Below are 17,806 nucleotides of genomic sequence, written 5' to 3'. Positions count from 1 at the left end.
TTTCCGAGGAATTACATTGGGCTGTTCCTATAGGCAGCGGTTGTTGAAAATATTTCAAAGGGGATGGCGGGGGTCAAATCATTCTGAGGAGGGGGGGAATCCTCCATGTTAAAATTTGCCAGGTGGGTGGGAGAGGGGTGATCGCACAGTCCGGATTGAGTTACGTTTCAGACCGGAGTCCGCCCAGATATAGTAAATTTACTTTTATGCAAGTGAAATTAGGCAGAACAATTTGGGGGGGAGGGGGGACAATATATTGTCAAAAGGGATGGTGTTTGTCATTTTTTTTCCATGTGCATCTCATTACAATCTGAGAAGCATTCAATCTGTGTTTGTCAGTGTTTCCATAGAGATTCACAGCAAGCCACCAGAGGGCCCTGTAATCAGCTCTTTGCAGTTCTCATTGTTCCAGGTCAGATTCGTACTGCTATTCAGTGTTTACTGCTTTTTGTCCACCTATTACCCTATTCCAGTTCTTCCCTGAGCACCATGGGGACCCTCTTTATTGGGCATTCTGTAAAGCTTAATTCATCCATCCATCCATCCATCCATCCATCCATTTCAAGAATCCAATGACTTATTTTCCTGGCAAAGCTCTTTCAGCATATTGATTGATTGAGATACTTTATCTCTTTCTCATTTCCTAAAGTACAGAACTTAAACAGAAAAGCTTTATAAGCAATCTGACATTCTACAGATTCATGAAGCCTAAAGCTAATAGCAAAATAATGCAGCAAAATTTGTTTGCTTAGTGTGCCTCACTGTTTTAGAAAGTTGACTTTAAATCGATAACAATTAGAGGTACCTCTGCGTGTAGCCATTTAGAATAACTAATGCGATATAGCAATGTCACAATCATGAAATTTTAGTTGACGATTAATTGTCATACAAATAATTGCAATTTACAACTTAATTGTATTTTTATGTTCATTTTATAACCCTATAACACTATTATAAAGTTAGCCTAATTATAATGCATTAATGCACATATACCTTTCAAAGTAAAAGAGCTGTTAAATAGCATTGAACACTGAAACAAATCATTTAAAATGCATTTTTGTTTGCCTTTAAAGCTTTGCAAACAAAAAATTGTTCAGGGCAGATATGACAAATAACAAATGAGAAGCTAAACACCTCGAGATAAACTGTTGGCGTTGTTACTGACCCAATCCGTACCACCTACTTGATTTTACCTCAGAGCATCTTCAAGCATGCGTACACCACATCACATTTTATAGCACTGCCCATCCTGCCATTATTCGGCAATTTCGTCTCCATTTACTGTACAGGATAACTTGTCGGAATTAAGGTCGTCAAGGCAATACAAGTGAACAAAGATAAAGTCGATTTAAACTGGGGTAGTTTATATCTGACATTATCGGAAGTTACCAGGCTAAGCAAAAATCCGGCTTTGTATCGCGTTACAGGCTCCGTTTCTTAATGATTCTGCTGATTCATAAGTGTCGCACTTTTACTTGATTTGAAACGTTGTCTTATTAGGTTGTAGCTGCATGTAATATATAATCTGTGCTCTGATGCTCCTTTTGCTTGCTGCTGGCCATTCGTAGGAGGCTCTTTGACAACTCTATGCTTGTAATCACTTGTGCATCACTTTCACCAAAAAGATCTACTAAATAAATATGAATCAGTGAGTCAGTGTTCTGTCGTACATCGCAAGGTGTGAGCACTTGTATCCATTCTCAGTGGTTATATACATGGTTCTATAAACAGAACCAACATCTTTTTAGCGACTATACAGATGAACCTGCTGATGTTACTTTGCAAATTCCCCAGGTGTTTCATATGACAACGACAATCTTTAGCTTTGGATGCGGTTTAGTTTTGCTTGTGGGCCCCATACCTCACGATGGAGGTTCCAAATAGCGGCCTAACGATCTTCTGGATGTCTTCTGGACACAGCCAGCTCCACTCGTCCTTCATGAGGAAACATAGGATGTTCAGCAGCATGCCTGTCATTTCTATCATGGAAGCCATAAACACACAAATAAGCTAAGCCAGAGGGAACCTTGTACTTACTGTCACACATCGTTGCCAGTGGATTACGGTCATTCTTGTTCGCTTTCTCACATTTCATGAAACATACTTAAACATTCTCAAGACTGTAAGAGCATTTCTCAAAACAGTTCATGCATAGAGCATCATACTATGGTTTATCTGCAAAAGCCTGTAACTCACACAAAACAATTAACTGGTGTCTCAAAAGCAAATAATTCCACCAATGAATTAATCAAAGCCACCAAAATGAAAAGAACAGTCAGCATTGTTTTAACCATGAGAGTCAAAATTATCAGTATGTCAGTGTAAATATGCTCCTGAGATCCAAAAATTCTGAAGGATTGTCGGTTCCCAGTTTCTCATTCTCACTGACTGATCAAACCTCAGTTTGTTACTATTGCTACTATAAATAGTAAATATAAATGTATTACAAGTAAAATCAACATCGCTTTAGTGTCTGAAAACAATGGAAATAAACCACAGCAGTCTACTAGGTGTTGTGCTTGTACATGACTTTGATCAAAAGTGTCTGTTAAATAAACATACAAACATACTTGTATAACTACAGGTCACAGACACTGAACACAGGACCAGAGAGAACCCACAGCCCTGTAACTTCAAAGTCAGGCCAATAAGTAAAATCTTCCACTAAAAACTCCTCTAATCTGCTGTGGTTACATAAAATCCAAAGTATCATCTGCATAAAAACACAAATAACTGCAAAGTGCAAAATCCAAGGCATCTTTGTACCTGGATTCTGGGTATTAAAACTACTTCTTTAAACATCACAGGGTGCTGTGGAACCAGTGGTTTATCCCTATGAGAGTAAAATGGCAAGCACTGTGGAAAAATAACTTCAGTGTCCAATTCCTGTAAAGCAGTGTTTCCCAACTTGGACCTTGGACCCCCAGATAGTCCACATTTTTACTTCCTCCCAGACAGTCCACAGGAACAGTCCTGCAGCTACAGGTCACAAAAAAGAGCATCGGACCAGAGAGAATCCATAGCCCTACAGCTACAGGGCGCAAACAATGACCAGAGAGAATCCACAGTCCTCTAGCTACAGGTCACAAAAAAGAGCATAGGACCAGAGAGAATCCATAGCCCTACAGCTACAGGTCACAAAAACCGAGCACAGGATCAGAGAGAATTCACATCACTGTAGCTACAGGTCACAAAAAAGAGCATCGGACCAGAGAGAATCCATAGCCCTATAGCTACAGGGCCCAAACAATGACCAGATAGAATCCACAGCCCTCTAGCTACAGGTCACAAAAAAGAGCATTGGACCAGAGAGAATCCATAGCCCTATAGCTACAGGGCCCAAACAATGACCAGAGAGAATCCACAGCCCTCTAGCTACAGGTCACAAAAAAGAGCATCGGACCAGAGAGAATCCATAGCCCTATAGCTACAGGGCCCAAACAATGACCAGAGAGAATCCACAGCCCTCTAGCTACAGGTCACAAAAAAGAGCATCGGACCAGAGAGAATCCATAGCCCTACAGCTACAGGTCACAAAAAAGAGCATCGGACCAGAGAGAATCCATAGCCCTATAGCTACATGGCCCAAACAATGGCCAGAGAGAATCCACAGCCCTCTAGCTACAGGTCACAAAAAAGAGCATAGGACCAGAGAGAATCCATAACCCTTCAGCTACAGGTCACAAAAACCGAGCACAGGATCAGAGAGAATTCACAGCACTGTAGCTACACTGTCAGAAAAAAGGGTACAGACCCCCATATAGACCACATTTTTACTCTCTCCCTGACTGTCCACATTTTTGCTGGAAGGGCAAGTACTGGGAAACACTGATGTAAAGATTCAGTTGTCTAAGACCACAGGTCTGTCACTCAAATCCTAAACTGGTTTGATAAATAAACAGATTAATCAGCAGACTGACTGTACGCTTCAACCCAGGGTTTCTCTTCTGGAATGTTATAATTATGAGCTTTGCCTCAGTTGTTTTGATGTATTATAGGATACAGCAAAGCCCTGTGAGAACTACTGTCAAGGAAAGTACTGCAGCTGGATTTCAAAGCTTAATATACAGCTCTGAGAAGGAAAACGTCCCTGGATAGAGGGATCCCACAAAATAGTAATTTATAATGCACAATGCAGTACTGCTCTCTAGTGTCAAAATGAATGCAGTGTGGCCATTCAAACTGTCGAGGACCACAGTTTATAAAGTACCCTAAAAACATACATATGTTAATGCAAAACACACCGATATATATTACCAAAGGGATACATACATGTACATCACATCATACATATATATATATATATATATATATATATATATATATATATATATATATATATATATATATATATATGTGTGTGTGAGTTTTTGAAAACTCAGTTTTGTAAAACAAAAAAACTTAAAGTGTCAAAAGTCTTGCATTTTGTTTGGTTACTTGTGGGTACGGTTAGGGCTCGGTAGGAGTTAAGGTCGTCGTTGTTGGGATTTGGGTTTTGCCCATATAAGTCAAAGAAGAGTCCCCACAAAGATATGAATACAAACTTGTGTATGTATATATATATATATATATATATATATGTATATATGTATGTTGAAATTTGAACTATGCATGCAAAGCCTTTGTTAGCGCCCCCAGTCGGAGGGGAGTTCCAGATCTACATTTTGTACCCCCCCCCATGCATATTCTGCCTACTTCAATGTGCTCCCAGAGTGTGAGGCTGCAAGGCCATGTAAATATGTAAATGTCACCCTCCAAATGTGATGCAATAAATTCCCAGTCTCCATGTGAGTCATTCTCCTGATTCCTGTTTCGATTCCCCCCCCCATTCTTCCATTCCTCTTCTTATTGGCTGGGTACCAAATCTCAAGTGATTTGCTGCTACAATTTCCCAAAGAGGACAAGTGAGAATCACCCCCCCCCCCGCCGCCGTCCCACATGCACGTGTTCATGGGTCATGCAGCACCCTGTCGTGTGATGGTCCGACTGGAAAGGCAGAGGGGGTTGAGATTTTACATATTGATACCCAGACATAAGCTCAAACCATGGTTTCATTGTAATTCCAGGCTGTAAAAGGTGAAACCCACCAGCCCAGCCATGCCCACTACATGCCCACTACATGCCCACTACATGCCCACTACATGCCCACTACGTCACTCCTCTCCCATCGTTCCCATACCCAGACTTCCCCATCCGCCTGTTGTGGTCTCGTGTAAAAATGTTTTTTTTTTCATTGTTCCTTTCATCCTTTGATGGGTGTAAAAAGCATTATTTTCATGGCGTCATCATCCCTGGGTACGTGACATGCTCTATTGTCTCTTGAGAATTAGGCTAAAATGTCAGAATCCCTTTCATTTGAGAGAGAGACAGTACAGTATTGTACAGTACTTTATAATGTACAGCGTACTATATTATTACTGTATTTAAATTTTAGGTTTTACTGTGCATAATTTGGGCGTAATGGTGGTGCAGTGGTTAGCACTGTTGCCTTACACCTCTGGGACCTGGGTTTGAGTCTCCGCCTGGGTCACATGTATGTGGAGTTTGCATGTTCTCCCCATGTCGTCGTGGGGTTTACTCCAGTTTCCCCCCACAGTCCAAAAACATGCTGAGGTTAATTGGAGTTGCTAAATTGCCCATAGGTGTACATGTGTGAGTGCATGGTGTGTGAGTGTGCCCTGCGATGGGCTGGCCCCCCATCCTGGGTTGTTCCCTGCCTCGTGCCCATTGCTTCCAGGATAGGCTCCAGACCACCCGCGACCCAGTAGGATAAGCGGTCTGGAAAATGGATGGATGTGCATAATTTATCAATTTAACATTAACATATGCATGTACAGAGAAATTGTGCTATATATGGGGTAGGTCTTGGAATGTATCACTGGCAGAAATGGGGGAATCACTGTAAATACACAGCTCTGGAAAAAGTTAAGTGACCACAGCAAAATTTTCAGTCATTTCTCATTATATTGGTATGTAAATGTGTAAAATATACATTTTGTTTTTGCAAACTGCAACCTGGTTCTTCCCTGCTTCTCACTGATGATGAGCTTCTTCCTCACCTTATGGGTCTTCAGACCTGCTTCTAGGAGCCTGTGATGAATTGTCCAAGCAGGGAACTTCACATCACTTAATGCTTCCCATTCTTTTTGAAGGTCACTTGAGGTCATTCTCCAATGTATGAGGCACTAAGTTGACAGCCATCTTTACCTGGCTGGTTTCTGGTCATTGCCAGTGTCATTTTCTTCACATTGTTCTTCTGTACTTAGAAACTTTGTCCCTGGAAGCAGCCTGCCTCACAGTGTAGCCCTCTGCCAGTGGTCTCAATTTTTTCCAGAGCTGTATACACACTGGTCGCTAAGAACGATTTCGCAACGTTAGGTCCTGTCCATGAGCAGTACTGAGCTTCAGATCAGGAAACTGGATGTCCACCTTGAGTCATTCATTATATTGCACACCATTTCTCCAAGTGCAACCGTGGGTTGAAGAAGTGGCTGTGATGTCAGCTAATGATGTGGTTAAGCCGCTCTCTGGTGGGCGTCCTTATGACTCACAGAGAACCTTCATAAAGCCTGCATTGTGAATATTTGTTTATGTGAGCCAGAATCACCCTACAGTACTAATAGACAGACACATTACATTTACAAAGTATCGGCTCATTACACAACTGAAAGCTTGGTAAACAGGCTACATATGGCTGCAGGTGACTGAAAAGGGCAACCAACAGAAAATGATTTAGGACTAGCTATACTGTGACCACAGTATAGGTTAATTATAGGGTATAGGTTTTTTTTTTCATTGTTCCTTTCATCCTTTGATGGGTGTAAAAATAATTATTTTCATGGCGTCATCATCCCTGGGTACATGACATTTTCTCATGCTCTATTGTCTCTTGAGAATTAGGCTAAAATGTCAGAATCCCTTTCATTTGAGAGAGAGACAGTACAGTATTGTACAGTGCTTTATAATGTACAGCGTACTATATTATTACTGTATTTAAATTTTAGGTTTTACTGTGCATAATTTGGGTGCTGCAGTGGTTAGCACTGTTGCCTTACACCTCTGGCACCCGGGTTCGAGTCTCCGCCTGGGTCACATGTATGTGGAGTTTGCATGTTCTCCCCATGTCGTCGTGGGGTTTCCTCCAGGTACTCCGGTCACCCCCCACAGTCCAAAAACATGCTGAGGCTAATTGGAGTTGCTAAATTGCCCGTAGGTCTGCCTGTGTGAGTGAATGGTGTGTGAGTGAGCCCTGCGATGGGCTGGCCCCCCATCCTGGGTTGTTCCCTGCCTCGTGCCCATTGATTCTTAACTATAGAAAACTTGAATGATATGTGTGAGGAGGGGTTAATCAATCTGTTAATAGTAGTCAGGGTTGGTACCCCTCTAACACGGCTCTTGGTGTCCTTTCCTCAGCAGGTGTCACTGGTCTTTCCAGCCTAGTCTGTTTTCTTGCTTCCCTGGACAGCTGCTATGGGTTGAGTGTGCGGCTTACAAATTGTAGACCTTCCAGGCCTGGATTTGACGCTGGCTTGAGGCCTACCTCATCCGTTTATTAGTATTTATTGGTTTTCAGTTTCCCCTTACATTTGTTATGTTCCAATTTGGTGTCCCGGTCTTAGCTTTGCCCTGCATGTGTCTAGTTCACTTCCGGTCCTGTTTGTATTTTGGTTCCATTATCCATAGTGCAACAATTCCTAGTATCTGCTTAGTGCTCTTAGTTTCAGTGATTGTTAGAGATCCCTAGTCCTCTGCTTGTTATGGTAAGTTCCTCCACCTGTTGTCTCCACCTGTTCCTCCACCTGTTGTCTGTTTTCCTGTGCTGTGCTGGTTGGTTAATTGTCTCATGTTCCACACCTGCTCTTGCTTGTTATCCAGCTTGTCAGTATGTACTTAATGTTTGTATTTGTAATGTTTGGTTACTGTATCGTTCCTGCCCGTTGATTACTTTGCGTGTTGTCTAGCCCTATTTCCATTATCTATTACTTTCTTTGTTGTGATTAGTTAATGGTCTTAAGTTTAGTCTGTATTATTTCTCAGTTTGTTTTGACCCCCTTGCAGTCATTTTGCTTGCTTTTGGTGCTTTTCCCCATGTTCAGTTTATTTAATAATTCTCTGCTGTCTTGGAGCCACTCAGTGGATCGTCACACTTTTTCTTGCCTGCACCAGCCCTGCCATGTGGAATTTGGGGTCTTTCTTATTTTCTATCAGATTTTAAAAATATAGCCTTTCTGGCATTTTTCAGTTAGCTGTTGAAGGCTTTCAAAATAGTTTTGTGCTTTGCGTGTTTCTATTTCCTTTCTGTGTGTCTGCAGTCTCTCTTGAGTATCGAAACTGGACTTGTGTTCCCCATCAGCCTCTTACGTTATCTGATACAGTCTTAGTTTTCAGTGTGGCAATAGTATTTATACATTCTGCAATTCAGCAGTTAAATACCTCTACAAAAGCATTTCAAAGGAGGGGGAGTTTCATAGGAGGAAGAGAGAGAACGAGGTTATTAAATGTCTCAATCAGGCACAACATAGCCTTTGCTAACCTTCCTCTTATCATTCCGGCTTGTGGTACACACTGGCATGTCAAAGACGACAATAGTGGCTAGAAACCAAAATATCTGCTGTTTCAGAAACCTTGATGTCCAGATGATGGAACATCACCAAATCCAGGGTGTTACCTTGTGTAAGATTGGGGTCTAACACATGCTGTAATAAGCAGAATGAATGAAAGTGATTGTGAACACACAACAACAGAATGTGTCCTCTGTTTAATACTTAATATATAATCACCAGTTATTACAACATATTCAAAAGCAGTTAAATATCAGAGAGAGAAGGTCCCAAACTCTATCCCCAAGCCGAGTTTGACGATAGATGATGGATGACAGACAAGCAGCACAAGTACAGATTTATCCCACTTGAGATGCATTTCAAGGTCTTCAGACATAGAGAAGTTCCTGTAAGAAACTCGCTTAGTGCATAGAGTACTATGAAACAAGCAAACTACACCAGCTCCCTTTGAAAAAAACTGAAATTGGGAGAACATGCTTCAGTCAATACAGGAGCAGCATCGCTCTCAATCCACGTCTGAGTGTGGGAAATGACACCAAGTTTCGTTTTCAATCAGGTGACCTACTATGAAAGATTTGTTGTTGACTGAGCGGACATTCAACGCTGCAGTCTTGAGAACCAGGGGATTCAGTTTCTCTTCATTGTGGTTAAGACACTTCACACTAATTAAATGATACTTATCTGAATCTCTCTACTGCCTCTTTCTAACGCTGGCACACCACCTGCTATTGCAAATAACAGGGATATTTTGACTATTGGCACGGATTCCTACACATCAGTTTCTAGCCATCGATCACTCTGAATGACGGGGATGGGTGTAAATCTCATTCAGACGACACAGACCTTCATCCATTCCCCCAAGCACACTTCTGTACAGGCCAAGCATGTCTTTGTAGGTGACTGTGCCTTTCGCTGAGTGACACTGTCTCTAAGATTCATGGGTGGATGCGAGATGTTATACATCATATCTGATATAAGCATTTGTGCCCCAGAAAAGTCTGAACAGACACCTGCGTTGCACAGATTAAAGCTGCTGATGAAATGTACTTTGTGAGTCACACCCGCAGACGTGAGTCATTTCAGCAGCCTGCTGAAATGGCTAATACCTGCAGCCTGCTGAAATGGCTAATCCCAGCAGCCTGCTGAAATGGTTAATCCCAGCAACCTGCTGAAATGGCTAATTCCTGCAGCCTGCTGAAATGGCTAATACCTACAGCCTGCTGAAATGGCTAATACCTGCAGCCTGCTGAAATGGCTAATACCTGCAGCCTGCTGAAATGGCTAATCCCAGCAGCCTGCTGAAATGGCTAATACCTGCAGTCTGCTGAAATGGCTAATACCTGCAGCCTGCTGAAATGGCTAATACCTGCAGCCTGCTGAAATGGTTAATCCCAGCAGCCTGCTGAAATGGCTAATACCTGCAGCCTGCTGAAATGGCTAATCCCAGCAGCCTTCTGAAATGGCTAATCTCTGCAGCCTGCTGAAATGGCTAATCCCTGCAATGTGCACCTGTACTGGGAGAGATGTATGGAACTCCAGAGGGTGGACAGGGTCCTTTTTTGAAGCCTGAGACTGCTGTTGGCATTCTAGTGGTTATGCAGGATCTCTGGTTCTTCTCGGTTATGTTGCTGACTGTGGCACCCAGGAAATTAAAAGATTTGTTACTCAGGTAACAATTAGTCTCCTTCCACAGTATGGCGTATGTGGTCCTGGAGCAGAGTGCCACCGCAGCAGGGGCAATGACCAGGGGCAGGACTTTGAGTCCACTGTCATGGCAGTAGTTTGCCAGTTGCTGGGCAACCATAAGACCCCTACCACCCCACTGCACACCCAGAGTGATATCCTGGTTCAACCAGACCCAGACCATCTACCTGTTGATCCTGACCAGCCAGCATCAGCATAACTGGGACCAGTACCTCCAAGTGATTCTATGAACTTCCAGGACAGTGTGCAGCATGTGAGAAACTTGCCTCACCCACAACCACCTGACCCAAGGGATAAAAGCAGAAGTGAGCGCATGACACGCGCTGCCAAGTGGCTCCATTGGACATTGGGGTGGTTGTCTGGTTTTATAACCACCGGCGGCCCAAGGGACTCTCCCCTCGGCTGCCAGGCTGCTAGCGGGGACAGAGACTCAGCTGTCTGAGATGGTCTGCTGCTTCAGGACCAGCCGTGGGTCTCGGTCTGTCATGCACTGGGACAAGGCTGGTCTCACACTAGCACAAGGGCGGCTGGACCCCAGTGCCTGTTAACAGGCCAGCTTTCCCAGCAGCCCAGTATCTGTCTGCGATTCTACGACTGCCAGCAACTCAACTCAGTTCCGCAATCCTGCGTCAGCTAGTAGCCGCCCCCACAGCACCCAGGGAGGGCTCATCGGTCTCCGCTGCCGCACCTCCAGGACCTTGTGTTGGACTGGGTGTGGGAGGCTGCCAGGACAGTCCGATCCTCCTGTGTGTCCTGTCGCTTTGTAAATGCTTACCGTGTGTGCACGACCTACTGAGTGTGATGTGATTTCTCCCCCGTTTTGGTGTCCGAGTAGCGAGATTCATTCTTGCCTGTTGGTTGTGCTTGCATAGTGAGATTCCGTACAAGGGTCCTTTTCAGGGCTAATAACACAGAGCACAATTCTACCTACTAAAACTGCATTTATTCATTTTTGGTACAATGTCAGGGTCTGTCAAGCATTGTAATATGTAATTTAATCTGTAATTTAATGTGTGTATTTGTGTATTTGCTATGCAATTTTGTAATGTTAGCAAGGGCATTTAATGTTAGCAAGGGACTTTAGGTTGAGTATTGGGGGGGGGGGAGATTATAAGCCCCCATCCCCCCCCATTATTTACACCCATGAATGTAAGTTTAGTAATATAATTTCCCCTAGTCTGCGTGCATTTGTGCTAGCATCTACCCTGAGTGCGAGCCTTCTGTGAACTGGTGTCAGCTGTCTCTGGTAGTCTTCTAGTTTCAAAAGAACATCTTTTCTGGTAAGACCAGGGAGCTAATGGGCAACCAAGCACTGAAAACAGGATTCTTGTTCCGTCTTGCCATGTGGAAATTACTGTTTTTTTCTCCCACGTGCAAAACACATAGAGGTTTCAGTCGGTGTAAACGAAGTGGTAACATCCATAATTTACACCCTTACTGTCATTTTTAAATAAAAGCAGGCTAAATACGTTTTCTGGCTCTGTTTAAATGCATAATTTGCAGTTCACTGAAGTTTTGAATTGACATCATAGAAAAATGACTCCCGGGACAGATCAAATGTGATCGCTTTATGCTAACAAAGCAAAACATTGCAGGCTTCTGCTACAGTAATATATGTTGTGGTTATTAATTTAAATCACCATCTAGTATCTGTGACAATGTACATATGACAGAACCATGCAGTCCAGCATCACATTGTATAAATACCACATAAATCCCCACTATGATTTACATATACCTCGTACATATATTAAATAAATTCCCCATTATTTCCAGATAACCATTTTTCATGCTACAGCATCAGCTAGTATGTTAATATTCAATGCTTCTAATGTAAGCTAATCCTGTGGGCAACATCTCACGGGGTATGGTAGAAAAATTTTAAATCAACCTCTCTGATAACACTTAGACTAAAAGTCTGGACCGCTCAGTTTGGTGAGTAAAGGAAATCTCTTTTATTCCAGCCACCCAGCAAAGTGCTCCTGTGACACTCTGGCACTTGGTACCAAGTCACATGGAGCTCACAGAGCAACCAGCTGATAAACCATAACTCCCAATTCCCAATAAGGACTTCTAAGTCCTGATTGGTCACGAAACACCAACAAACCAAGTTCAAATGTATCACAAACACTATTCTCCTGCTCTATTGGTTCACCTTGGTAACAAGGTAAAATCCACCCATCTTGCTCAATTTACCAGAATCTGTCTCGGCTTCTAGACCCTATTTGAGATATTGATCATATGACATTGAATCACTATTAATGTTTGGGTGTTCCATTGATTAATGATTAGCACATTGGCGTTCTGTCATTGAATCACTGCAAATACACGGTTAACATATGATTAGTATGATTAACATAATTACTTATACATCTGCACTCCCGCATAGCATGCTATATATTGTCTGCTGCAACTATTTTATAAAGCTATAACTCATTGTGCACCAGTTGGGGCAGCTTAGAATCTCCTCCTGCAAGTGAAATTTTACAAATTAGCCAAGTCGACAAAAAAAAAAACAAATTTACAAATTACAGAAGCCTCAACTCTGATGTGGCTACCCACACGGCACACATGCGTCTGGCCAGCGTCTGCTTGACGAAACGTCTATGTGAAGTCGGTTTTGGGATTTGCAGCAATTACAACTTATTTGTAATCTTTCTGTGATGTTTTTACAGTTTCCCAATACATATGACCTCACATACATTTGTCATTATACTATATGGGAAATTTAGAGACTTTTGCCTTAGCTGCGTGTCTTTTTGCTGTCCGGTGGATCTTTGGGGTTTGTAACACTTGGCCTCCTTGATGTTCCCACTGATGTACGCACCAGGTGCAGGGAGGCCACATCTGGATCTTTAGAAGCCATTGAAGATATAATTACTGTAGTGTTTTTGCTGTGGGTGCTGTGGTACAAGCGGTAAGAAACAATTTTTGGGAGCCGGATACCAGTTAAGCACTGGCCTTCACACCTTGCTGTCCAGAAAATAGTATCTGATTTATTTTATGCCAATGGAGCATTCAGAAGTGAAAGAAATAACTGAGGAGGAATTCCGATAAAATTCTAGAATTTCCTGTATTGCTTATTATGTGTACTGAAACTGCACCTGATAACACCTCTGCCCAACAAGACTGAAATGATGTGATGCGCAGATATATTTCCAACGATGTTTTTCAAGTTCCGTAATATATCTGACCTCGCATAGATGCGATTAGAATCATTAGAAATGTATCAGCTTTGTAAAATAATAACAAGAAATATCCATCCATCCATCCATCCATCCATCCATCCACTTTCTGTAACTCCTTGTCCTATTCAGGGTTGTGGAGGGCCTGGAGTTTATCTTGGGGACTACGGGCGGAAGGCAGGGAATACAGGGGGACCAGCATACCTGGAGGAAACCCCCTAATTACATGGGGAGAACGTGCAAACTCAACACACATGGAACCCTGGTGAAGATTTGGATGTTGGTCCCAGACATGTGAGGATGGCCAACCACTACACCACCGTGCTGCCTCACCATCATCACAACAATGTCAACAACAGCAACAGCAACCACAAGAAAATATATGTAAACATTTTATGTAAGCATTTATTCCAGATGAAGGCCTATGTATGCTGTTATACTGTTGTAGTATTTTTTGGAATGAAATCATTTTCAATTTCACAGTAGTTCTCACAATACGTTTTACAGTAGTAAAGTAACATGCCATGATTCCAGTTTGTGCTATACAAACGCCACACTGGTTACCCAGTAACGTGTGTTCCTCTGCCCTTCCTGTTCCAATGTTAACTGCAGTAACATATTATATGTTAACTGCACAGAAAACCCACGGAGCTGCAAGTGTGAACTCACAGTCTCAACGTATAATCCACGGTGCCAAGCTTACAATAATTATAATAAAGAAATATGATTAAAACGATAGCAGTTGTACATTTTTTTTCCCCCATTTAAATTTTTTTCTGCTGCAAAACAGCAGGTGGCAGTAATGAATTTTAACGTTACTCCTTTCTTATCCATAGCCTGAGGCATATCTGTTCACTGCCTTCGGTGCTTAGCCATGGCCGGACTGGTCTCCGTCTTCGTTTGTTACCGGAATTTCAGACGTAGGTGCTTGATTGTGTAACTTTCTTAAATGCAAATGCCTGCATAACATCTTACATTCCTCTCTTTTGATATGGATGGTAATGATATACGTCAATGTGAACTGAGTACATATCCTGGTGAAGCGGGTACATGGTGAAGGCTTTCGGATTGCAGAGCCGTCAATTCATATCTTTGGTGAATTTGCGTAGAAACTTGTATTTATATACGGTCACATTTAAACAGTCTGACAGGTTTTGAGATCCCTGTCCCCCACGATGTGGCTGTCCGATTGTCATAACGGCATTGTGAAACGTTTTCACAGTCTTACCAAACGTAAGTTGCACGGTGTTGTTTTAATAGTTTACAACCTTTGGTCGAGCAGCAACCTTTGCACTGTGTAGTATGTTCATGGTCTAGTTTGGAGGCCATGCCTTGCATTTTTAATCGTTTAAAAGTGATACTAAATTCTGGGACCTTACTGTACTGTATATTAACTATTGCCTATATTACATTAATGAATATGATACGGTTAACTATCGCTGTAATTATTAAACATAGGGTAAAACATTACCGTGCCCTTAGTTTATATATAAAGTACTAGTCAAAAGTCGGGAAGCACCTGCTTTTAATGCATTTATGTCTATTTTAATGCATTTATGTCTATTTTAGCTCTTATTCACCTTATGGTAAAAGCCTTTGAAGCAATGAAGTAGGCTAATTATACATATAAAATGTTCGAATGTTGCAATGATCGAGAGTGTTAAAAAAATTCTGAAATGTGAAACTCTTATTTTTTTTTTATGTCTCAAATTTTAAACTCTCCAAAATAGCCCCCACCCCCCCTTTTGTATCAATGATGGCATCGCATATTGATGTTCTTCCATCCAGCTTCCAGATGTGCACGGGAAGGTCTAAGGGCTGGCTATGGTCACCCCACATCAGAATAATAACGACAAAATATGTATTTTGGTGGAAACATAAGGATGGTCCACGAGAAAGTAACCTGAATAATTATACTGCGATATTGAGGTGCGGGGCTCCTTTACTTTGGCCACCTGGTGTAACCAGCCCCCCTAATGGCCACCCCGAACTAAATGTTCTGCTAATGACGCTGCAGATGTAGCCACCTGGAAAGTTCCTCCACCAGTCCTGAAGGAGTTTCCCCAAGTTATGGGTACAAGTTGGCTGCCTTGCTCTTACTCTTCAATCCGACGCATCCCAAACCACCTCTATAGGGTTTAGGTTGGGGGATTGTGGAGGCCAGGTCATCTGCCACAGCACTCAACGTCTATCCTTTGACTCAAGATAATACATACTGCATGCATATATATATATATATAGACACACACACACACACACACGCGTACATGTAGGGTATACCTATCCTTACGGGGCCCGCTCATTCACTTCTATGGGAAAAATGCTAACGCTAACTATGACAACCTTAACCCCCACCCTGCCCTAACCGTAAGTAACCAAGCAAAATACAAGAGTTTTTGCATTTTTAGTTTTTTCATAGCAGTCACTGATTTTTATAAAATAGAGTTTTCCCTTATGAGGACCAGGAAATCGGTCCCCATAAGGGAAAAAATACAGATATTTATCACGTTATGGGGACACTGGTATACCCACTCACACACACACACACACATATTTTTATTGAACCTCTCCGGACTTTAGCTTCGAGTGTGGATCTTATAGCTCAGACCCACAAGAAGTAACTTAGCCTGACGTACAAAAGGTATTCAAAAAGTAAATCACACCCTGCCTCCAGTGAACAACTATTGGAAGTTAATCCCCAAACAGACAGTGTCCAGTCTTGTCTGAATCATTTAAAAGTCATATAACACTTAATTAGCTGATGTAAGGACTCACCTTGCTTTTGATGGATGTGGTTGTTCGGTGTTTGTATTCTTATGTATAATTTGTTGGATCTTCCTGTGTCTTGGTTTATGATTCATTAAATCTGCTCTCTCTGTGTTAAGATCTCAGACCTCTTTCATTACAGAAATTTAGGTACGACTTTACAACAAGACTCCCATTTTCCACTTGTAAGTGATAGTAACTCATTAATAAAAACGAAAAGTATTACAACTTGTTTAATATTCCGTATTAATAATTTACAAAGTGTTACAACCTAATTAATAACCAGATTATAAGACATTCATAAACGCTTGTATGGGAGCCTTATTGTGAAGTACCACCCGGCTATTTTTCCTCAACCAATGTCTCCTTGCTCGGCTTGCGGCTTGCAGATCTGCTATCAACATGGATCAAAATGCTTTTCTGATTACTTCACCTTCCTGTGATTTTTTTTTCCTCTTCTGAATCTCACCCAGACTTGCAAACACAGTATCCTTGCCAGTTGTCTTTCAATTAATAGAAAATACTCTATTCTAAGATAAGGCCGTAAGAATATTTATAGCAACAACTGCTGAATAAACAATAAGCTTTTGTTCTGAAACGGCTGAACAAGTGTGTCAATTGAAAATTGTTTTCTTACCGATTTATTTGGAGGTTCCGTTTTACAAAGTAAAGTTTTTATTTTACAAAGTCATTTTTAAAGGTAGGTATACAGTTTTTATTTTACAGTCCTGATTGGGTCACATTTAGTCTCTTAAGTGGTGTAAATGTCCTCCGTTGACGTTGATACAATCCTGGAGCCTGTGCCTGAGACTGTGACACACTTTAGCTACCTTACGCTGGATTGGGCGACATGACAGCATTGACTGACCGCCACGTTCGCCCGTCCTCACACCCGTGGACTTTTTTTGGTGCATAATGAAGGCGAAGGTTTTTGAGAGGAAGCCCCTCACAGTGGATTATCTCAGTGGTTCTCAAACTCAGTCCTCGGGGCCCTGCTTGTTTTCATGCTATCCCTGTCCCACACAGTCCCAGCTGTCTTTCAGCTTCTTATTGACTGAACACACCTGATCCAGGTAATCAGCAGTGTGTAGGGCAGGGATAGCAGGAAAACAAGCAGGGCAGTGGGTCCCGAGGGCCGAGTTTGAGAACCACTGGATTAACTGAAGGAATTCATGCAATTTTTGGACATTGATGCTAACTAGGATTTGTGTGCTAAAGCGTGTCAGTGCCAGGCACAGGCTACAGGGATGTGTCAACACTGATGGAGGGCATTTCGAAGACCTAAGAGACTAAACATGACACAGTCAGTACTGTAAAACAAAAACTGTATACCAACTTTTAAAAAGTCATATATTCAGCTTGGGAAGAATCAGCTTAAATTGCAACAGTCAGACCTTTTCACCTTTCTTTTTTGCAGAAATTCAACTTATTTACTAGTGTAATTCTGAAGAAACATAGATAGAACAAAAATATGTGCACTGGACTTTCTAAACAATTCTGGGAAACAATTCTGGGAAAATGTTACAAACCACAAACCCACTTCCTGACACACAGGGAGCAAATTGTAATGAGCATCTTTGTCGTCTGATA

The 17,806-nt window shown here is 42.0% G+C and overlaps 1 protein-coding gene and 1 long non-coding RNA gene across 3 annotated transcripts in view; one reads left to right on the top strand and one right to left on the bottom strand.

Annotated features, from left to right (window-relative positions):
• The window catches only part of LOC125712492 (uncharacterized), a 29,421-nt gene extending 13,065 nt beyond the window's left edge, over positions 1–16,356 (bottom strand). Inside the window, exons 1-2 of the long non-coding RNA XR_007383326.1 lie at positions 16,226–16,356; positions 1,862–1,935 (exon numbers count right to left, since the gene is read on the bottom strand). This is a non-coding gene — a long non-coding RNA (uncharacterized LOC125712492). The remainder of the gene's footprint in view (positions 1–1,861; positions 1,936–16,225) is intronic.
• The window catches only part of LOC125712490 (carotenoid-cleaving dioxygenase, mitochondrial-like), a 30,787-nt gene continuing 27,259 nt past the window's right edge, over positions 14,279–17,806 (top strand). Inside the window, exon 1 of one of the 2 annotated variants that reach the window (XM_048982609.1) lies at positions 14,279–14,370. In XM_048982609.1, the coding sequence (XP_048838566.1) occupies positions 14,325–14,370 (46 nt within the window). In that variant the 5' untranslated portion in view covers positions 14,279–14,324. The remainder of the gene's footprint in view (positions 14,371–17,806) is intronic. The other variant, XM_048982610.1, reaches the window with a different exon arrangement.

The sequence above is a fragment of the Brienomyrus brachyistius genome, chromosome 18 (assembly GCF_023856365.1).
Source record: "Brienomyrus brachyistius isolate T26 chromosome 18, BBRACH_0.4, whole genome shotgun sequence".
Classification (NCBI taxonomy): domain Eukaryota; kingdom Metazoa; phylum Chordata; class Actinopteri; order Osteoglossiformes; family Mormyridae; genus Brienomyrus; species Brienomyrus brachyistius.
This window is presented reverse-complemented; position numbering and strand designations above follow the sequence as displayed.